Source organism: Clytia hemisphaerica, unplaced genomic scaffold (assembly GCF_902728285.1).
Source record: "Clytia hemisphaerica strain Z4C2 unplaced genomic scaffold, Clytia hemisphaerica genome assembly, whole genome shotgun sequence".
In the NCBI taxonomy this organism is placed as follows: Eukaryota; Metazoa; Cnidaria; class Hydrozoa; order Leptothecata; family Clytiidae; genus Clytia; species Clytia hemisphaerica.
This window is the reverse complement of record NW_027103555.1, coordinates 766,801-789,909: the sequence shown is the minus strand read 5'-3', so window position 1 is coordinate 789,909 and position 23,109 is coordinate 766,801. Positions and strand designations below refer to the sequence as shown.

The following is a 23,109-nucleotide window of genomic DNA, read 5'->3' as shown; positions in this document are numbered from 1 at the left end:
AGTGTTTTCTCCGCAGAAGGGCCTTTTGCGAACTTTCTACTTGATTTTCGACCTTTGAATAGGTATACGCCTGTGATAGATTCTCATGGCGTTATACTCTGCAACTATCGTCCTGGGGGGGGGGGTACTAGGGTTGGTGAATGAGGGGTATGTGCGGACGGGACCTCCGAAAACCGACCCTTAGAGAGACTGATTTTTGCTGAAAAGGTGACCCTTAGAGAGACTTTTTGAATTTTTTTTTTTAGATTTTTGAAAAAAGTGATACCCTTGCAGAGACTTTATTACAATTTTTTCTCTGGAAATCAAAAAATTTCCTAAAAATCTTGAATTTTCGGACCCTTAGAGAGACTAATTTAAAACTTTCTGATTTTTCCGACCCTTAAAGAGGCTTTGAAAGGTGAAAAAAACGACCCTTACCGTCCACACATACCCATCATCCATTTTTGCCTAAGTAACCCCCCCCCCGGCCTATCGTCACTTGAAGGACTGCCAAATGCCTGAGCCAAGAGTGCTACATTTTCACCTCTTTTCAGCTGGAAATACAATGCCGTTCCCATTAAATACTGTAATCATTCTAGCCAATTTTGGGACAGTTATTTTTGCATTTTTATTTCCAGCTGGAAATAGAGAGCCGTTCCTATAAAATATCTATATTGCTCTAACATTTTTCCTTTTTTATCTCCAGCTGGAAATAGAGAGCCGTTCCCATAAAATATCTATATTGCTCTGACGTTTGCTACATTTATTTTCCTTTTTCATCTCCAGCTGGAAATAAAGAGCCGTTCCTATAAATTTGTATATCTCCTCCTGGCAAATGTGAACGGCTATTTTAAGGAAAAGGTCGAAACTTTTTTTTTGAGAGCTGTTCCCGTGCAATTTGTTCCATTTTCCTGGCATATTTTTCTTTTCCAGCTGGAAATTTGGAGCCGTTCCGGACAACCCGATTATGTTCATTTTATAGAAATTTTCTCCTGGCTGGCAAAAAGGAACGGCTTTTTCGTGTTTTGCCTCGGTGGCTGCTTCTGACCCCCCCCCTCTTCTCTGGGCAAACAGCAGCACTGGACAGAGGGACAGAAATTGGCAATAGCTGGGCAAAAAATCCCAGCTTAAGAAGCGGGCCGCACAACTTCTTTTGCATGTTAAACGGGCCGTCGATAAATTCGGAATTAAGCTTGGTCAGAATCGGGATATTTTCGACCAATCACAGCTTATTATTATAAACCGGAAAATGTTATAATGGCGGTCCTGCTTTAAACAAATTTGAATTTCTTTAGCCAATAAAGGAAAAAAAGAGAAGTTTAGTCTCATCAAAACACAACACACCGCAATAAATCAACAATCAGTGCATCAGAAAGGTATGATATTCAGGGTATAAGTACTTGAGCCTGATAAGAGAGATTTTTGTAAGATTTTCCCATTGTTTGAACAGCAAATTTTTGTTGATTTTTTAGCTGAACTGCCGTCTGCGTCTGGACTGGGCTGGTGTCTACCATCTGTACTGGCTCTGCTCTGCTGGTGTTCGAGTGCCATCCCATTAGGATGTCAAGATGTTGTTTGAAAGTTTGTTTAGTACAGTATGGTTCTACCCATGAAAGACAATCCTTCCAAATATTCTATAGAATATTTAATTTAATTAATATCTAATGCTTTGAGCCATTCCAGAAAATTTTTGTTACCCCCTCGTCAGACAACGTGCATTTTTTCATTTTTTCATTTTTCTAGCCTCAGAAATATTTTTTTTCTTCCAGTGGTAGTCGGAAATTCAGATGAAAATCCATGTATTTTCGCAAAATGTGTTGAAAATTCCACTCTATTTTACCTAGTCCAGGGTCTGGAGCTCAACTATTTTTTGCCTTTGATAATTTGATGGTGGAAAAAATAGAGAGTCCAGTGGAACCCACAAATTATGTAACTGAAACTATTAACTGTCACACCAAATTTGAATTTAAAACCAATCAGAATTCCCTCTTTTTTAAATTTATAACTAAGGTCTTCGCATAATTAGAGGGGCTGACACCCGGGGGGGGTACTTAGGCAAAATGGGTGCCGTGTATGTGCGAGCCATAAGGGTACCTTTTCTCATTCCTCAAAAGTCTCTCAAAGGGGTATATACAAATTCAAAAGTAAGTCTCTGAAAGGGTCCCAAAATCACGAAAATCAAAAATTTCTCTCTCAAAGGGTCGCGATTTCCAAAAAGTTTGACCAAAATTTGGTGACAATCAAACCAAAATTTGGAAAAAATGAACCAAAATTTAGGAAAAAGTCTCTCAAAGGGTCCCAAAATCACCAAAATTTTGTCTCTCAAAGGGTCGATTTTCGATTCTCGGCTCGGACATACCCGTCACCTCGCAAACCTAGTACCCCCCCCCCCCGGGGGCTGACACCATAATTATTCAATCTAAAATGGCAGAAAAAAAACATAAAAGTTTAACATAAACTTTTATTTTTAAAAAGAGAAGAGAAATCACTATTTTATAAGTGTTTTTTCTTTTCCTGTTGTATATAAAACATAATGAACAACGATGTCTTCCTCACTTGTGTTTTCAGATGTAAAAACCAAAAGATTTTGTTCAAAAAGTGTAAAATTAATCACCCAATTTGAAAATAAACAAGCATCTTTTACCACCCACTGATCAGATCTTCGTTCGTTTCTACCGTATCTTATCTACCATTTTGCCTTCGACTTCTCGAAGGTTTATTTACATCCCCTTGGTTGTATCAACTAAAGATCTATATCTCAAACAAAATCAAGATATTGAGAGGGTATTTTAAAAAAGCCGTGCAACCACGAAACTCTCTCTATTTTGTTTTTAACACAGGGAATGAGAGAGCATTCTATTCAATATACTTTCTGCCGTATTAGCGTAGAAATTGCACTCCATTGTAGATAAAGGATAAAGTAGATAATTATAGGAGGACAGCCGTATGAAAAAGAAAGTGAGTATACATATTAGCAACAGCATCGAATATTACTTTTTCTTAATGGCAAAAGGAAAGACTTCCATTATTTTCTCAATGTGATTAGATTGGTTTTCTTCTTTAAGATCTTCATTGTAGAATTGCTTCGTAAACTTTTAGATTCTCGGAATTAGATTTTGTTTTGAACGGCAGTTAGTCAAAATCAATAATTAAGCCGTGGTTTTCCTCACTAAGATAAGAACATTATTTAAAGACAAACAATACGGGCATTTTATTTTTAATCAAACAACCACAGATATTGCGCAATTTAGAATTATTTTCAAAAGTTGACGCATGCGTCGACCAAAAACGGTTGAGGGGTTCCCTCTGACGTCCTATCGCAGCGCCATCATTCAAATCAGAAAGCGAAGATAGTATACGGCAGACTTTCTGACTATGTTTTACCTTTTTTTCACAATTGCCGTGGAGATTCATACATTTTCTCCTTGCACAGTCCATCACAAACTGCCATATAAACAAAGCTCAACATTCTCACAAAAGTTGTCTTTTTGATTTCCCAAATTTCGTCGTAAGCGTTCACTTTCACAATAATTTATGTAATTGCAATTTCGGTCAGTCCACAGTCGGGTTCAACATTTACGCGTGTTTTTATTCACGTGACCGAAGTGCCTACTAAAACAATCCGGGGGTAGGTGGCGAAGCAACACATCAGATAGACCTTTTTTCAAAGAGGCCACCCTGTTGAATAATTATGTAGTCCAGCAGAAAAACAATGATAGAGCCATGCATAATTACTGTATCATGCATATTGTAATAATTATGCAAAGTTTTATCATTGTTTTTCTGCTGGACTACATAATTATTCAACAGGGTGGCCTCTTTGAAAAAAGGTCTATTAATCGCAGTGCCGTAGCAACTGGGGGGGGGCCAAGGGGGGCTATGCCCCCCCAATAATTTTTTCAAAAATTGTTATTTTGCTAAATGCAAAGTTTTTCTTTTTTAATTTGTCATAATTGTCACAATTGAGTGCATTTTCAAGCAATCTAGAGCTCAAATTTTCAAAATTCCCCCCCTCGGGCCAAACCATGCTTGGCCCTCGCGGTGTCACTAAACTTCAGCCCCCTCAATATGAAAATGTTTCCTACGGCACTGAATCGTAAAGTAAAGAAATATCTTTTGACATTGACAATTGAATTTAATATATTACATTATATTTCCTTTAATTCAAAAATCAAAAATTCATTTTGCATTCATTCGCGAAAAAAGAAAATAATAATAATGAATTAATATTACATACTAAGACGCCCCCGTCTTTTACTCTGGCCTAATTTCCGATCTCGGAACGTGAAAAACGCCCGTCCGCCCAATATCTACCTAATCAGCTTAAATTCACTTTAATTGTCCTTTGACTTTCAAAAAATAGTATTTAAAAATTATGAATTTATAATAATTACAAAAAACAAAAAGTTAGATATATACTTCATTAGTGAAATATTCAATAAATTCCTACTTTCAATTTTCACTGGGCGTTTTTCTAGGGCTTCGTTTATCGCGAAATTTTTGCGTCACACAAACTTTCTCGGCCGCTCGTAATAATTATGCATTGCCAAATTTGGTTCTCCATTGTCAAGACAGGATCGATGGTGACGTCACCTAAGCATAAAAAAGAAAGGATTCTGTCAGGTTTATGCATATATTAATTTGCGAGATATTCTATTCGCCGCACGAGCGCATTTTTCGTAGACTAGTCGGAATACTTTTTTTTACTCGCGGGATTGATGGTAACTTTTCATCTTCGTTTTTTTTTAAATGAAGCACAACCGAAAAAAAATGAAACTTCAAAAAGTTGCGTATTTCCAGTGAGTAAACGATTCTGACAATTAACAAAATTGATGATGATGATTTTTTCGGTCAGGCAAATGTCTCGTATTGGGGGTTCTAGTCTTGACCCCTAAGCCTACGCGAGATTGAAGCGTTTGGGTAAACAAGACAAAACTCCAAAAAAGCTGGTGTTTTGAAGAGCTTCCTTGCGATTGAAATATCGCTGTTTGTGAGACTGTTGCAAATTTTTAGTCAGAATTTTGAATTTTGGTGAAATTTTTTTAGTTAGGAAACATTTGGTGAGTTTCTGTTCGCAGCCGCAATCAAAAAAATCATAACCCCACTCATAAAAAATTACGTTTGCGTCTTTTCATAACTTCTTTTCCTCTAGATAAATTTTTGTGAAATTTTCAGGAGAGATAATAAAATTGTCATTAATATCATGTTCAAACATCTAGGCGGCTATCTAAAATATGTTCCGTTCGCGTCGCCGACCGACTCACCTTCAAAACATAAATCCCGAGTCGGAAAAATGTCGGAAAAAGTTTTTGATAGCTAAGCACTTCTTTGAATCATCATTCGCTATGAATATTTATTTACTCAACCCACATTGAGTCCCGTTTGAGTTTTTTCATGTACCCTTATTGAAATTTTCAAGTCGAAATTTGGCGACGCGGTAGGGCCAATACCCTCGAGAGCCGAAAGTAAGGTCCGCTTTTAAGGTTCACACATGAGCGCGCACATTTAATTTGGCAAATCAAAGATGGCGGCAAGAGATTTTGTTGATTGCCGACTCGATTCTTCGGGATTTGCTGGATTTAAAAAACCCGACAAAATTTACTACCGACTGACCGACCGACTGGATTTGAAGATGTTTTATGATGCGAACAGAACATATTTTAGATTGTCGCCGTAAAACATTCTCTTTAAAGGAAAGAAAAAAAATGGCAATGTTTAAGTTTACATTTCTCTAACCTTCCACAATACTAAAGTGAGCATTTTTACCTACCGCCTCTACGGTGGAGATGGCGAGACTGTTAAACGGTGTATTATTGGCTATAAAAACTTTTTGAGTCGGTAGAAATTTCTTCAACTTACAACAATGATAGAATGCACCTATTTAAACAAAATAACCAGCGCATCTTTTATCTTTCTCCTTCTTCATCTTACAATGAAGCACTCAAAGTCAAATAGAATTAAGCACAAAAGATATTCTTATGATTGTGAAATGCCGCTTGCGCCTTCGCTACGGTGGAGTGCGTGACGTAACTCACGCAGCAAAAAACTCGTCTTCTGTTGGCTGATCATATTGGCCGTTTTGCTGTTACCACCCTCGAAGCAGCGGGTGCCTTTATCATTTCACAACTATATACCGCGTGGAGCGCGTAGCGTGTAGCATAAGGTTAGGGATTTGCAACCCCTAACCCCTCAACCAGCCGGCGGTGCATACGCTTGGTGGCTTCTTCGGAGTAATGGCAATCATAACAGTTAGCCTAACTCGTCAGTCAGATTTATTTATGTATAGTACTAAGACCTTCGTATAAGTAACCCCAAATATCGATTTTTCGGCAGCGGCTTGGCCTATGTATGTATGTATGTAATAGTTTATTTCAAGTTGACGAACAGGTAGCAACAAAGGCTAATAAAAGTCAACGCTACTTTACAATTTGTAAGGTGATTACAAAAAGCCGACACCGTCAATATAGGTTCGGCAGTTTCTACACGGGCATGATGAAGGCCTCCATTGCTTAATCTTTTCCTTAAAAATACTAAGATCAACTATATCTCTATACTCATCCGGAATTAATTCCCAAACTTTTGGCCCTAAAAATGAAAGTGACTCTGAACCGTGAAAAACAGAGTTTATTTCTCTTGATCTGAAGTAAGGCGTTTTGCGATTTACTTTGATATTTTCATTATGTTTGAAAATTTCTTTAGTTAGATCTGATATGTTATTTTTACATTTGAAAAGTTCTATTGCTAACAACTGAAGATTTTTATGGTGGAATTTGATGGCACCGTCTTTCTCTAAAAGCTGCTCAAAAGTAGATGTATGATCAGAATACACTATCCTCAAACATCTTTCATGGAGGTGATTTATTTTTTGATCTAGCCTGCGAACATGAAACATCCAGACAAGCGAACAATAATTGAATTGACTTCGAAAGAAGGCATTCATGAGCCTTTGTTTTTCTTTTGATTTATGTACGGTGCTACCCTCGCAAGTGCACTGATTTTCTGGCTAGCTTTCTTATAAATCATGTTAATGTGTGGCTCAAAAGTCAGACAGTTGTCAAAAGTTAATCCTAGGATCTTGCCTGAGTTGCTGTTAAAGACGGTAAGTGTAAACCGCAGGTTACAGGTTGCAGGTTACAGGTCACAGGTTACAGGTTACAGGTCACAGGTTACAGGTTAACAAAACACAGACCGGAAAACTGTAACGCACTCATAACATACAATTCATAACATACAACTCATAACATAAGTTCCTGAAAATATTATATGTAATGGAAATGTAATATCAAAATATGGTAATAATGTTATTTAGAAGACTTAAACGACAAATCATCAACCCCAAATATTGACAACAAATGACACTTAAATTATGTAAATAATGATGTTATCTCAAAGTATGAGGTTCTGTACGCCAAGTAACAATAAAATATTCTTCATGCATAATAGGATGTTGACGCTGCAAGTGGATATAGATTGACAGGTTTTGAAAAAAATAAATACTCCAAGAGAGCTGTTTTAGAGGGATGAAGAAGGTGACGTCATTTTATCAAAAATACAAAGCAGGGGATAAAAATATTGAAACATTTATAAAATATAATCTCATTGACGCTATTTTCATCAATTCTTGTTATCATACCCAAGGTGATGTAGGAGATAAAATGAGATATGACATAGTGATTGTGAAATAGCTATTTTCCTGTTAGGGGGCTGTTTAAAGCAAAGGTGAGATCAATATTCGAATATTTCTTTATTCTTTGTATATAACATACGTAACATGCGTATAACATTGAAAAGATAATTTTTTTACATGTGTGATATAGATGTAATATATAATACAAGTATTACAGGTCCGTGTTATACACGGTATAAAACGTGAAATCACATGGTTAGCACGTGGGTAGATTTTTAGCTTTAAAATAGTTCTAGATCAATAAAATACCTTTGGAATTATATTTTTGACATTAACAACTGTTTTTCAAACATTTTCTTTGTGTTTTACAGTAATTGAAGTTGACCAACACTGACCTGTGACCTGTAACCTGTGACCTGTAACCTGCAACCTGTAACCTGCGGTTTACACTTACCGTGTTAAAGATGCGTTCATTCTGTATAGTAATGAAGATTTCTTTGCTGGTATTGTTAGCTATCAACTCAGACTTGTCTGCATTTCCTTTCATTTGATTTTGGGTTATCCATTCAAAGATGATAGCAGCTCCATTCGAGAGCTCCTCACCAACCTGTTCCCAAGAATCAGCTATCACAAAAGGTGTTGTATCGTCTGAATAATTCAGTACATTTCTATTTTCAAGAAAGTAGAACAAATCTCTCATGTAGATGTTAAATAGTAGCGGCCCTAGAATGGATCCTTGGGGAACACCTACTTTAACATTATGCCAGGTACTGTAATGGTCGCCAATTTTCGTTCTTTGCTTTCTATCTGATAGATAGGCTGCTATGAGACCTAAGGCACTCCTTGAAAATCCGTATGCTTCAAGTTTAGCAATCAATAGTTCGTGCGAGATGCAGTCGAAAGCTTTTGATAAGTCAATGAGTAGCGCTGCAAACTTTTTCTTTTCATCTGTAGCTTTCTTCCAAATTTCAGTCATGACTAAAAGTGGAGTTTGTGTACTCATTCCTTTTCTATATCCAAATTGTCTATTGCTCAAAATGTTGTTAAAGTAGGTTGAGACTTGGGTATGTATGACTTTTTCATAAATTTTTGACAGAACTGGGAGAATACTCACCGGTCTGAAGTTGCCCTTGTCATTCTTTGAACCTTTTCTCTTATACACAGGTGTTATATCAGCAAGTTTCAATTCTTTTGGAAAAGAGTTTGACTCGAATGACGCATTTATTTCTGAGCACAAAAACTCGGAAAACATATCACAATTATCCTTTATGATTTTCACTGGAATATCTGAGCTTGGCTGTGATTTTCCTTGAACTAAGTCCTTGATAATTTTCCCTACTTCCTCTTTCGTTGTTGGTATAAAAGAAAATTTATTTAGATACTCAGTTTTCTTGATTTCAGTGACACTTGGGTGTTGTCTATATTTCTGAATACAAATTTCAGTATGATTATTTGTTTCGTCAAATGCAACATAGGGAGGCTCAGGCAAGTCTAGTTTTGATATTATTTGGCCATAATAGTCATTGAATATTTGAGCTATCTGTTTCTCGTCATTTATGATCTTTTCTTTATCCACTAAGGTATAACTCTTATTGTTTGAACCTTTATTTGAAAACAATGGTTGTACAGTTTTCCAAAACTTTTTGTTATCAGTTATGTTGGAATCTTTAAGGTTGGCAAAGTAGTCTTTCTTAGTCCTCCTCAATAGCGATAAGCAAAAAAATTTTTGTCTGTTGTATTTTGTTTTGTTTTTGTGTGTTTTATTCTTATAGTACAGGTTCTTGAGTTTGGATCTTATCATGATGGCTTTTCTCATATCTCTATTTATAAAAGGCATATTATTACCTCTAACCGTTTTATATTTAAAAGGAGCTTGTTTGTCTAGTTCTTCTATGATACATTTTATTTTTGATTCAAATTCACTGTTATCACTATTGATGATCAGATCTAGTTTCATGCGAAAAGTATCACTGTTGAATGTCCTGTAAGATCGGTATCTGATTGTTTTCGGTGGCAATTTCTTAAAGTTTTCATTTAGGATTATCAGAGTCATCTTGTGAAAGTCCGATATTCCTGTGGTAATAGTGTAAGCAGTTTTCTGAAAATGATTTGGCTTATTTGTAAGCATATGGTCAATGCAAGTTGGCCTATCAGGATTTTTAAAACAGGTTGGTGAGTTAATCATAGCTTTGAGATTCAACCCCTCACAAAAATCAACCAAAGGCTGATTCTCAATTTCGCAATTCAAGTCTCCTACAACCAGAATGTTGTTATAATCGATATCTATCGCATCTATGCTAATTTGCAGCTTTTCTAGGTGCTCGTTGATGTTATTTAAATGTGGGTTATAGGAACAACATATCAGCCATTTTTGTTTATTAATTGTTACCTTAACAAACATGCCTTCATACGTATTTTCAGATCTTATTAACTTAGATGGTAATCCAATTCTTACATAAAGCAAAAGTCCACCACCTCCATCATTTTTAAGTCTATCCAAACGACGCGGTTCCTCAAAACCTTCTATTTCAAACTGATTAGTTGTGAAATTATCGTTCAATTTGGTTTCAGAAACCAAAAGTATATCTAGATTTCCTGATACTATAGCTGATAAATTTTCAATTTTATTCCTTATTGAGTTGAGATTTAGTTGACCAATAAGTATTTTCTTACAGTTTTGCTTACGAAGATCTTTAAGTTTTTCAAGTTCAAGCTCTCTATTAAGCATTGGAGAATCTACATCATACCTGTGCATGTTGTCTTCTTGCTGCTCCTGTCCGACTCGCTGTTCCTGTCCGTCTCGTTGTTCATGTCCTTCTTGTTGTTCATGTCCGTCTTGTTGTTCATGTCCGTCTTGTTGGTGAATCAATGTGATGTCAAAGTTTGTGCTTGCTTTGTCATTGGTTTGTGGTATGTTATCAGTTGTTGGTGATGTTTTGTGTTCGGGTAATGTATCGTCTATTTTTGTTGTTTCTTTATTTTTATCTAATTGTTTGTTTGCAGTAACAGATATTACTGACGTTGGCTTTTTGGAAACTTCTTGATGTAGTTTGAATCACCTCGGACTCTATGTACTACTGCAGATGATTCGGAGTTGAGATGTTTTGCTTTTTCCGTCCATTCTTTAAGGACAGACCTTTCTGTTGGTGTTAGGTCTTCCGTTATGCTGATTCCTTTATATTCCTCGTTATCTTTCAGTGCGGATAGGTTGCGCAGAACTGTCATCTTTTCTTTTTTCTTTTTCTGTACCAAGCACAACTTTAATTGGTCGTTTTTTATCGTTGGCTTGACTACCGATTCTTGAGATGGCTCTCATGTTTGGTTTTGGTATTTTGATCGTTTCAATTAGGGTATCAACAAAGGCTCTGTCAGTGATTTCTGTTTGTTCAGGCGTATTTTCAGTTACTCCATGAATGATGATGTTTTTCGATCGATTATCATGATCACGCTTCTCTTTCATTTCCTCATACCTAGCTTCTTTAACGATTGTTTTTAAGCCATTCGGAGTGGAGGCTTTGGTAGCACTAGCATAGGTTTTGACTTCAGTCACCTTATCCTCTACTTTCGTTAGTGATGACTGGATTTCTTGAAGGATCGAAGTTTTGATACTTTCTCCTAGGGTGTCGATTTGTTCTTTAATTTTTTTTTCGAAGTCATCTACAGTGTACGAATCGTTTTCTAGGCTCTTATTCTTTGTTTTAAGAGTTTTCACTTTCTTTTGGTATTCTTTGATCGATTGATCACGCTCGTGTATGATATTTTTTAAATTTTCTTGGTCGCTCTCCATACATAACAATTCTATATTTTTTGAGATGTCTACACAGTTTGAGCAGATGAAGGTTGCTTTGTTGCGTTTCAGGGTTTGATTGTTTAAGTGTATTTGGACTTGGTATGCTGGTAGTTTAGAGCATTTGAAATGAACTAAACGAGAACATTTTACCATGGAGCATTTAAGGGTGTTTGCTTCGTCTGGAACGAAGCAATTTGCAGTTGTACACTTTGGTGGAGTCTCTGTTGATGTTATGTCAATGGATGATATATCACTGGGTGGATCCTCATCCATTGTTGGTGATTTTGGTGGCGGAAGATGATGGTAGTGTTTGTGGGAGCTTAATTTTTTAGTAAAAATACCAGATTTTTGGTAAATTTTTGTGTTTTTGTGAAAAATTTGTTGTATTTTACTAGAAGCTCTGCCACAAAAAAATTTGACGTCCGATCACGTTGACGTCAAATAAAGAATGATAGATAGGGCATTGGTTTAGGAATCTATAGGTTCCCGGTTCGAGACCCCCTTTGGTCACTATTCAACTTGAAAAAAATTCTAAGTCCAGCCGGATGCATCTGAAGCTTTAGCCGAATGTCAAGGAAGATCATTTACTTTGGTCTCTGGCTTTGGGAAGTAGTAATGTTTTTTATTGTTTTCGATTGAAAATATTAAGAAACTTAAGTTTAGTGTCATTTAGTTTTTGTAGGCTTATAGAATGGCAGGATCCTGGATGGCTTCCCTAACTGCTTTTGCTCTCGGAAATCCTGCGTTGTCCGCACCCTGTTACAGATAAATTCTGGAATGGCCCTCTGCTCTATTCTCGCAGTTTTCAAATTTTACGCTTTTCATACTTCTGCAGGCAGTCCCTAATTTATGTGAATGCATGCTGCCTGCCTCTCATCATTGTAATTGAAATTTGGGGTACTATTTTCTAGTATGCACCATGCATAAATGATCCTCTATCATTCTCTTTTTCTTTTAAGGCTGTAAATGTTCAGTTTATTAAAGTGGCTCAATGAGGGAATCCCTTTCAAAAATGTTTTTTGTAGAAGCTGCAATTGTTGAATAAGGCATCTCTTTATCTCTTCTATTTCTATTTCTTTGAGGCCCATTTTTGCAACTATACTTACTTACTTCAGTATACTTCAGTTTGATTTGATGATATTCATCTGTCCAGCTCGTTGAGCCCAACACGTATGATTTGATCGAAAAGAGCATTTGATTCAGCCAATCTTGTTTGTCGCGACGTAGTGTGAGGTTTGTCGGGTATAGAGCACAGATATTTATCGAGTCGTTTCTTGAATGAATCTTTTGAACAGCCAGTAATATTTCGTATGTCAGAGGGAATACTGTTGAAGAGTTTTGGACCCTGTACAGTTAAGCTCTCACAAATAAATTTGCGAAAGCTACTTCGTTCGATTGTTCGTAGTTTGCATTTTCGACCATGACGGCTTGTAGTTGAAGACGAGACACCACCTTTTACAGTGCCATCTCCTTCAGTGTGGCTGAAATTTGGTACTATACCCTCTAGTATCGACCAAATATAAATAATTCTGTATCTCTCCCTCCTCCTTTGTAGAGAATACATTTTCCACATTTTCAATTGTTCCCAATAATCGAAAGCACTAAGGCCTTTGATTTTATTGAAGAAGTTCTTTTGTACGGATTCAATCTGTTCAATTTGGTGGATGCTGTTTGGTGACAGTAGTCGAGGTGAGGGAGAACTAAGGATTTCCATAACGTTATCATAACATCACTGCTTCTGTTGTTGAATGTTCTCAAAATCCAACTAGAAATGTCCTTAGCTTTTGCTATCATTTTATTGATGTGATCAGTGAATGAGCAGTCACTACTCATCCACACTCCAAGATCTTTGACAGAGTTTTTGTTTTCAATTACAGTTTTATTGTTAGTGAAATAGGTTGATAAACTTTTTGATTCAGTATCTTTACCGTATTTCAAATGTTCGAATTTACAACTATTTAGTTTCATGTTATTGTTCTCAGTCCAATCATAAACTATGTTGAGATCATGTTGCAACTTGAACGTGTCGATTATTCCTTGGATTTCTTTAAGCATTCTAGTATCGTCAGCAAAGCTTGCAAGGATTGAATACCTGATATTATCATCAATATCAGAAATCATCAGAAGAAACAAAATTGGCCCAAGTACTGTTCCTTGAGGTACTCCTGATATGACAGGGGCACTTTCGGATTTGAAGCCATTTACAACAACAGATTGTTTTCTGCCTTTCAAAAACGATTCAATCCATCGCAATAGCTTTCCTTTGATCCCGAGCTGAGACAATTTGTGTAACAAAATTGCATGATCAACTTTGTCGAATGCCTTACTGAAGTCCAAATAAATTGTGTCGACATTAATACCTCTCTCAAGGTATGATAGTATTGTATCATAATGTTCAAGGAGTTGACTCAAACAAGATCTACCTTGTCGAAAGCCATGTTGGGAGTCATTAAAAATGTTATTCTCTTCTAGATAATTAACAATGTTTTTTCGCACAATCTTTTCAAAGGTTTTCATTATGTGCGAGGTTAGTGACACTGGCCGATAATTTTGGGCTTCACCTTGGTCCCCACCTTTGTAAATAGGAATGATATGACTGTCTTTGAAGAGATGTGGTGTTACCCCGTTATCAAAACACTCTCTCCAGATTGAACAAAAAGGAGTTGCTAGTTCTTAACTACAATTTTTGAGAAAAATTGCAGAAAAACCATCGGGTCCTGGTGCTGCATTTTTGGATATTGTTCCAATCTCTTCAACAAAGTCCTCTTTCGTAAAATCAATATCAGTCAAAACAAAATCACTGTCTTTATCATTATTATATTTTGCGTTTTCGAGTGGTGTACTGATTGGTACTGTTTTTGAAGAATGTCTGCCATTTTTTTACCGTCAGACACATAATTGTTTGTTGTTTTATCTATTAAAGGACCAATTCTAGCTTTGGTCTTACTATGTCTTTTAGCATAAGAAAAGAAATATTAAACTATTAAACTATAGACGCTTTCGATTAGCGCCATGTCAGCACCTTGAACTGACTACCCAATTCCCCTCACATTGCATAGGTTCAAAAAGTTGAAATTTTCCTATTTTTCCGACCCTTACTGGGGACTGAAATTTGATTTTCTGGTTTTTTTTGACGTAGGAGTTTAAGCTTAGACTGTGTACGTACAGATTTGAGTCCATTGAGTCAGATTGAGTATATGTTATTGATCTCTGACCATCTGTTGAGGTCATTTTAATGGAGCTGACCATCACCTTGACTGGACACAAGAAACAGCAAGGAACCCTTGGGACACCCCAGATATTAAGACATCTGTATTTTTGGATAGCTTTGCAGGGGGGGGGTACCAAGTCAGTACTGGACCAAAGGTAAACTTGTTTTTTGGATTTTTTTCCAAAAAAATTAGACCACCACCCTGTTTAGTACACTCTACTAACTTTCTTCCACGGTCAGGGCTTTGACACCACCCTTTTAGTACATTGTACTGACGTTTCTCCACGACTGAATTTTTGATACCACCCTTTTAGTACATTGTACTGACTTTTCTCCATGAGCAGATTTTTGACACCACCCTTTCAGTACTAGCTGTTTTTTAGATCAGATAAGTTTATAAACCACCCCACTGCACTGTACTCACTGTTCTAATTTCTTCTTTAATTGCCACCCTATACAAAGGTTTTGAAGCATTTTGCTATAAGAAAAGCACCAAATTTATATAAAAGGAAAAAATTTGAATATTAAAATATTTGAATCCTTGTAGTACAAACACTGAAACAATGAAACAGACAAAGTCATTCGAATACAGTGTAATTAGCTGAAATTAGCACGTTAAAACACTCAAAACCAACTTTGAGTTATTTCCCTTCCTATGACTTGATTTCTGGTTGTCTGGCAAGCTGTAGCAGTTTTTCTCTTTTGAAAAAGAACAATAAGAGACTTGAAAGCTTTGATTTAAACGCTTACACATTCAAATTCTTTTGTTGCCATAATGTAGATAGGGCTTTAAAGAAATTGTAAATAAGAATGGACTTAAGGCCAGTCTCCATACTATTATACTGTCCAGGGTTTCGGTAGGGTGGGAAGATCTATCCCACAACACAGAAATCCTGAAAGCAAACGGGTAATCTATATCAATCTAATTACCAGTGGTAGGTTTGTTTGAAATAAAAAAAAAAAATCCAGAGTGGACAGTTGTTGTGGAAAGAAAATTGAAGTCAGTGCTGCTTGAGGAAGAGCTAAGAAAGTGTTCTTGGAGCAGATTGGGCTGCTTGAAAATGAATAGAGAGGGATTGCTTGAGCGTAGAAGGTGTAATCAGAACAATGTTTTGAAGAAAAGAAGATGAGATTGTGATGGGCTTTGAACCAAGGTGTCATGGAAATGTCAGACGTGTATGCTAAATAAATCACAACATGGGGCTGTGGGCCATAGAACAAACTTTGAAAAGATGAAGATCCTATTTTTGTGTTAGAGTTGAGGCAAAGTCATGTGGCTGTCTAAGCTTTTTGAATGGCCGTAATGGAATAGAGTTGTGTAGACAGTTGTCTAGGCGAGAAGAAGAGGAAGCATTTAAGACTTCCCCTAGAGTTAGGTGTGCCAGCAGGAGTAAACACTCTTTGCTTTTCTAGAACCACCCATCTTCTCTACCAAGAGACATGAAAGTCAAACCTGGGTCATTGCGGCCCGAGGTGGGAGTGCTAGCAAAAAGCCATTGAAGCTGAACTGAATTAAAGAATTGAAAAGAAAAATTGAGAGAGTAGTTTCTATTACAGAGTATGAAGGAGATAAAGGTGACAGGCCTACGACAGTGTAATCAGATCGCAATTATCTCTCCAATGTGAAAATAGAGAGGAAGTGGTGCCAATCAGTGAGCATATTGGAAAAACAAATATGGTGAATCTTGAGTTAGAAATTGGGAAAAAGAATGGGAAGAGTAAGTATACGAAAAAGGAGATCCACAAGGATGTTGACAAAATTGATCTGGAATCATTGTAGCTTCTTTGGAATTATAGTCATAAGTTGTGGGTATATACTTAACTCCAATATAAGTTGGATAAAATGATAAAATGATTGAAATAATATAATTAAGAAATTGAACAAGTATCTCCAAATGTTTAAAAGTTCTTGCTTGATGAGGGTATTTTGTGATAGAAATGCTAGTTTTTGGTGTCTGTGGATGTAAGTAAGGTTCCGATGGTGGTGTTATTTTTGTATACTGTGGTCGGTCGTGGGATGGCATTTGACAATTCCTCATCCTCTTCTATGATGGACCAATATTCATTAATGGTAGATCTGATGTACTCATCTTTGTTTCTGTATAGAATGAGAGGGAGAAAGGGTGCTTGAGGTCCTTGATTTCGGTTGCCACCATAGAGCAAAGTGTGACGGGGTATTGACAGGGCCTTTGCAATGTTGCGGTTAATGAGGGATAGTGGGTATCCACGAGCCAGAAAAACTTTGGTAAGGAAATTCAGTTTTTTTGTTAGATTACGCACACTGCGACTCTGAAACCCAGACGGTGTCAATCGAACAACTTCGAACGAAAATTGCAATCGACGGTAATCGAACGCGATCGAATAATTGCTATTCGATTGTAGAACGCAATCGAATTTCAATCGAACGACCGATTCCTGTGTAATATTCGATTGTGTTGGATTGCGTTTGAATAAATTTCGATTGGTTCAATTAAATATGATCGATTGCGTTCAATTTATTCAACGTTTGATCCGTTCACTTGACACCGTCTGGTGAAACAAATTCAATCAAGTAAACAGGAAACATTGAGAGAAAATCAGTGTACTAATTTGTATAGCTTAACCAGCCTTGACTTGAAGGTCTCGGACCAGCTTGGACCTTACAAATTAGGGCAAATATACATGAGAATTCTCTGGGTTTGTGTGTTTTTACCACTGAAATTAGTACAATGTACTAACTTCTCAGCGTGTATCAGTTCAGAACACCACCCTTTTTAGTACAGTGTACTAGCTTTTTCAATGTTTTTTTCTCAGAGGACCACCCTTTTAGTACACTGTACTAACTCAATTTAACCTAAAAAATACACCACCCCACCAGCTATGGGCCAGTACACTGACTCGGTACCCTGCCCCCCTGAGCCTTGTCTTGACTGAGACTCTATGTTCTCCCCGTTAGGAAGGATTTAAATCCAGCAGAGAAGTTATCCACAAACATCCACAAAATTTTTTGCAGAAGTATTGAGTGGTCAACCCAATCGAATGCTTTACTGAAATCAAGGTAGATGACATCTACATTGTTGTCATTTTCAATATGATGGATTAGCTATTTCTATTTCTATTTGGTTGAGTTGCAGGAGGCTTTGAGGCCTATTTTCGCAACTATAGACGCTTTCAATGAGCGCCCCGTCAGCACCTTGGACTAACTACCCAATTCCCCTCACGTGGCATGGGTTGACCCGGGCGAAGGTTCATTCACTTGCCAAGCGAACTGCTGCGAGTGGGAATCGAACCTCAGTCACCTGTGTAACAACCAAGGTCAATAACCACTATACCACAGTGCCTTGGCCTCAGCATTTGGCTGAGGCAGGATCTTCCTGCCCTAAATCCATGTCCAGTTTAAATTTTTCGAATGATAATAGGTCATATAATTAAATTGTCTCTTACAACACAGCCGTTACCTAGGGACAAGATAATTTATCCCATTTGTACTGGCTGAGGAAAAGTAATTTGTTATTCAATAGACTGTTGTGTTCTCTTAAACGACTATGAAAACAACAAACTTTTATTGCATTTTTTTATTGCATTTCTCGCGATTGGCTTTATATTTTTTTCTGATTTTTTACACAGTAATGCTGATGGAGCCCAATTTTTCGGGCAAATTTGTGTCAAAAAGTGCCTAACATGGGTTTTTTCACCTTTTAATTTATCGTCAATAGGGAAATCACGCTAAAATATTTATTCACCCTAAAATATTTATTCACCCTCGTATCTACGACTATAAGTCATACGACTTAAACTATACTTCGCAGGTCGATATTAATTTGAGCTGTGATACTCACAGTAATCTATTCAAGCTGCTCACTACACTTTTTTACTCTCTTGCTATTTGTCCTATTTTTATCTAAGTCTCATTATCAGGTAGGTCCATTCAGCATGTTGCTTGTTAATTCTTGAAAAGTTATGCTTTTGAATCTTTTCAAAATCAAATTTATAGAAATATTATTGTCAAAATCTCTAACAAAATCAGAAAAGATTTGTTCAGAAAAAAGGAAATGGAATAAGTTGAAGACTGTAGTATACCAGTCATACAAAAGACTGAACTTATATTTTACACACTTTCTACAAGCAACGAGCCTCTTATTTAAGTAAAGACAAGATGAGGTAGATTTCTTTTAAAATTTGTTTATAACAGAAATAACTACAGGAAAAGACAACACACCTTAAAGGTTTTCTACAGGAATAAAAGGAGCTTATTTTAGGCAGTGTCTTCATGCTGAGTCAGATAAATAAAAGCTACTTTTTTACGCAACGATATATCCTGCAAACATTCTATTGCTTTTGTAAACAAAAAAATGGCAAAGTTGATTTCGAGCAAATTTACAATCGAATGTTTTGATTATAAGATAGAACACGTTCTGTTTATTATAAACATTCAAGTCCCTTATTATTTGAGATATGTTTTTTTATTCAATGTATTTTCATTTTTTCAAAACCTTTTTCTAATCTTGTCGCACTTGTTTTTACTACATCAGCATCATCAGACCTTTCAATTAAAACAAAACCTTTAAATCCAATTCAGATGAACCTTGTTTAAAGGGGAAGATTATAAAGAGACAGACAGCAAGAGTTTATCAGCTTACTAGCAGGAGTCATAATGTGAGTGACGTGACAATGTAACGAGTGTTCTTTAACATACTTTTGCTTTTACATTGGGGTCAAGTAGGGTTTTAAAAGGTTAAGGATAAAATGCCCCTGATATATGTTATGCAACTTTTTGTTATATAATACCAAGATTTTAAAGTCAGCTGATGCTAGGGTCACTTGGGTCAACTGAGTTTAATGATTGATTGATATAATTCAAAAGTTATAAATGCCTTAGAGAGCACAATTTAGTTTAACAGTCTTTTTAACTTTTGTGATATTAGCTTGCTCTGAAGTTTTGATTTTTATCAAGTTCAATAGCTCAGTTAGCTCTAAGTTTAACGACTGATATTGATATTATTCAAAACTTATAAATACCTTAGAAAGACTTTCCAATAATAATGCTCTTCGCTTAATTGTTAGACTCTTAAGCTTTGGAATATTGTGGTGATTTTCGTGAATTAACCTCGAATCTGCGAAAATTTATGTTCTCGATAAATCAGCATCAGTGATATTTTAACTTATTTCGTTTCCATCATTAAATTGTTTTGATACTTCGAATCTTTTTGGTTTTCAAAACATTGCGCGCAAAATTCTTTTGATAGACGAGCTTTTCTTTGTATTTAAAGGGCGGCTTTTTTGTCGGGTGGTCACTAATTAAAGGCGGCTTTTGTGTAAGGTGTGAAATATGTCTGACTCATCTTTGATAATTAAATGATATAATTATTGAATATAATTATAGTTTTGCTTCTTTTGCTCATAACAAATTTATATAAAATGAAAGTGTTCTTTTACACTGATTACGTAGAGTGATGAGCCACGTAACGTTTCAAAACAATGAATTACTCTATGTTTCAGAATAGAAGAAAAACAAGAAATCACAGGTTTAAAACACTGTCAATGTTTGGGACACCAGAGAAATTAGAAAGCAGACGTAATCACATTACCATCACTTGTGATCAAGAGACTGGATCGAGTCCGTATCATAGCAACGGTGGTGGTAACCATAGTGATGACACGCCAACCAAATCAAACCTTGTTGAAACATGTGGATTAAATCTACTCAATGTCAAGAAATCAATCAATTTCGGTTTGAGCCGTGAGAATTCTTCGGATAGTTTCATACAACGTGATACAGCCACTAAGAAGAATTTGTTCTTCGAAGTCGAAAATCTCAAATTTGAAGGTATTTTTGCCGTGTCTTATTTTGCTGGTTACACTTTTTTTTTATAAGAACCAGTAAATTTTTGCTGAGGCTCGGCTGTTCTTATTTTTTTGGCACTTTGAGCCTTGAATTGTTCTTATTTTGTTCGTATTTTTTCTAAGGTAAAAAACAAGTTTTGGCTATTTACTTTACTATTTAGAGGATTTTAGAAACCAGTGATTCTTTTTGCTATAACTCTCTAACTTCAGCACTCTCCACTGCTCTTAAGTTGTTCTTATTTTTTGGCATTTTTGAGCCTCATTGTTCTTATAAAATTGTTCTTATAAAAAAAAGTGTATTTTCCACGGTTGTGAAATGTCTTTTGGAGTCCTTTCAAGTATTTCAGTTTATTACTTTAAATGTCTTTTTAAACTTTTTTTAAATGACTAAATCTTTTATATTATCTGAAAATCGAACAAACCGCCAATCGCATGCTGCAATTTTTTTCAAAGAAACGCTTCAATAAAATCTTTAGTTCTTAAAGTCAACTGAATAACTCAAATAATTACCAAGTATTCATTGGTAGCTTACACGTTGTTTTTTTACAAAAACATCTAAAATTTTATAAGCCTTCGGATGTTCTTAACTTTTTCAGTTTTAAGCCTAAAAATGTTCTTACTTGTTCTTATTTTTGCCATCGATGCGAAGCCTTATGTTCTTGTATAGTTTGTTCTTATAAAAAACGTGTATCTTTTTTTCAATCATAGATCTTTATGACTTCAGTCAAACACCAGAAGAGAGCAATTCATTCGCTTTGAAACCCAAGACTGGGTCTGTAGCCAAAGTCAATAACACTAAGATCGCTTTATTTCGGTATGGTGAGGTTGTGCATGCTATCGATGAAAAGTGTCCTCATCTTGGTAAGTATCAAGTTGAAATCACATATATATGGAGATCAGAGATCTGACCTCAAGGAAAGGAAGTTTTATACTGTTTTGTGTTACTTTGCAGGGGACTTCTCTTTTCGCCCAATACAATCGAAAGCCATTTTACACCCTTGTTTAAAAATCACAGTAGCCCAAAGTGACGCTTCTTTTATCGACTTGCATATTTTTTTTAAAGTAAACCCGATTTTGAGCTTATCATTTTTTTAAATCCAGGGCTTATAGGTTGCTGATAAAGTTTGCTTTGAAAGTTCACACAATAAATGAAATATTGGAGCTTTTAGACAGTAAAGACTCCATTGAATTCCCTGTACTTTAATCATTCTCCTTTTCCGTTTCGAACAGGTGGACCTTTACATATGGGTGACATTGAGAATATAGGCGAAGCTAGTCTGCTGTGCGTCGTTTGTCCTTGGCATCGCTGGAAAATTGATCTCACTACTGGTAAAGTTAAAATGCCTTCACGAAGACAACCTGTTCGGAATCAAATTTACCCGACTCGAATCGATGAGGATGGATCGATTCATATCGGTTTCGAAGAAATAGATAATCAATTTTTCGATGGCGAGGAAATGGATTTTTAAAAGTAAAAATAAATAAGTATTGCTGAAAGAATAGATTAACAGGATTTTTTATTGGATACTCGCCGAACTGGAAGAAATTATATACCTTATTACACGAATATTACTAGGCAAGTATTCAAGGGCCTTGAAATTAACACGCAAGGAATTAGCGCGAATTTTTTTTGCTTTGTCAAGGACACCACGGCTGGTTTTAATTAAGGGGGTTTTTATTAACATTTTTCAATTCGTGTTAATAAAATGACTAGTAATATTCGTGTAATAAGGGATGCTTTGGATGGATTTAACTTTGCTTGTTTTAGTGCAACTAGTTAAGAAGTACATTTATCTTTTCTTTAAATTATATGACATTGTATATACGTTTTTCACATGATGGACTTTATTCCATTTTAATGTTAGAATTTTAGTAGTGAACATGTTCATTCCCCTCTTTGAAAAAATGTCTAATTATCTTTAAAATCGGATTTTGTTTGAATAAAGTAGAAAAATTTCATTCCCTTATTTCATTTTTCGTTCTATCAGCTCTTCCTTATCTTCTAACGATCATTCTGTTTCGAGTGCTTAACATGTTTTTGTACAATACTTTCTTTTTCTTATTTTATTTATCGCGTTTAACTTAATTTTCCCCTAAAATATTCTATTCTCGTCCCTTTTCCCCTTCCCTTTTCTTCCATCTTTTTCCCAAAAATTTTTTTGCATATAATTTTGATAACACTTGTGTTCTCTAATCGACCTTTCCCCTGTGACCTGTGTCCTGTTTCTAGTTTCTAACTAACTGGAAGTGATGAAAAATCTGAACTTTTGCATCCAAATCAAGTTTAGCTTCAAAAAAATTGCAATCTTTGAAAACTGCACCACCTTCTCCAGTCTAAGCATTGTAAATCATTTCTAATCAACACGTTCCCCAGCCCCTTTCCCAGTTTTCAGACCCAAACCCAAAAGCAAGTATACCTGTACCTGTTCATATTTTTTGGCTCGAAGTTTTTTATTTTACACGTAGAAAAAACGATATGATATATTGTTATATAGATCCAAATGTTTTATTGCCAACTTTACTTATGGTATGATTTTTAAGTATCTTATTTTGTACATTTTGCTTTATTACAACTATTTTTATAATTTACTCTAGCTACTAGTATACGATAGAAAAAGGGAAAGTTTTTATCGATTTTTTGTTAGAGAAAGAACAACTTTGTTATGGTTTTTCATTTTA

General features: G+C 35.8%; 1 protein-coding gene across 1 annotated transcript; it reads left to right on the top strand.

Moving 5' to 3' along the window:
* The first annotated feature begins 1,275 nt into the window (after positions 1-1,275).
* On the top strand, positions 1,276-23,109 carry LOC136800474 (uncharacterized). The gene is made up of 4 exons (XM_067057132.1): positions 1,276-1,355; positions 20,086-20,413; positions 21,139-21,291; positions 21,661-23,109. Exons 2-4 carry the CDS (start codon positions 20,128-20,130, stop codon positions 21,897-21,899), a joined length of 678 nt encoding a protein of 225 aa, XP_066913233.1. The 5' UTR covers positions 1,276-1,355; positions 20,086-20,127; the 3' UTR covers positions 21,900-23,109.

Excerpts from the sequence above, each read along its gene's own strand:
- LOC136800474 (XM_067057132.1), top strand. The coding sequence starts at position 20,128 with ATGTTTGGGACACCAGAGAAATTAGAAAGCAGACGTAATCACATTACC. Across the intron at positions 20,414-21,138 it reads CGAAAATCTCAAATTTGAAG|ATCTTTATGACTTCAGTCAA; the intron begins GTATTTTTGCCG and ends TTTCAATCATAG. Across the intron at positions 21,292-21,660 it reads TGAAAAGTGTCCTCATCTTG|GTGGACCTTTACATATGGGT; the intron begins GTAAGTATCAAG and ends CGTTTCGAACAG.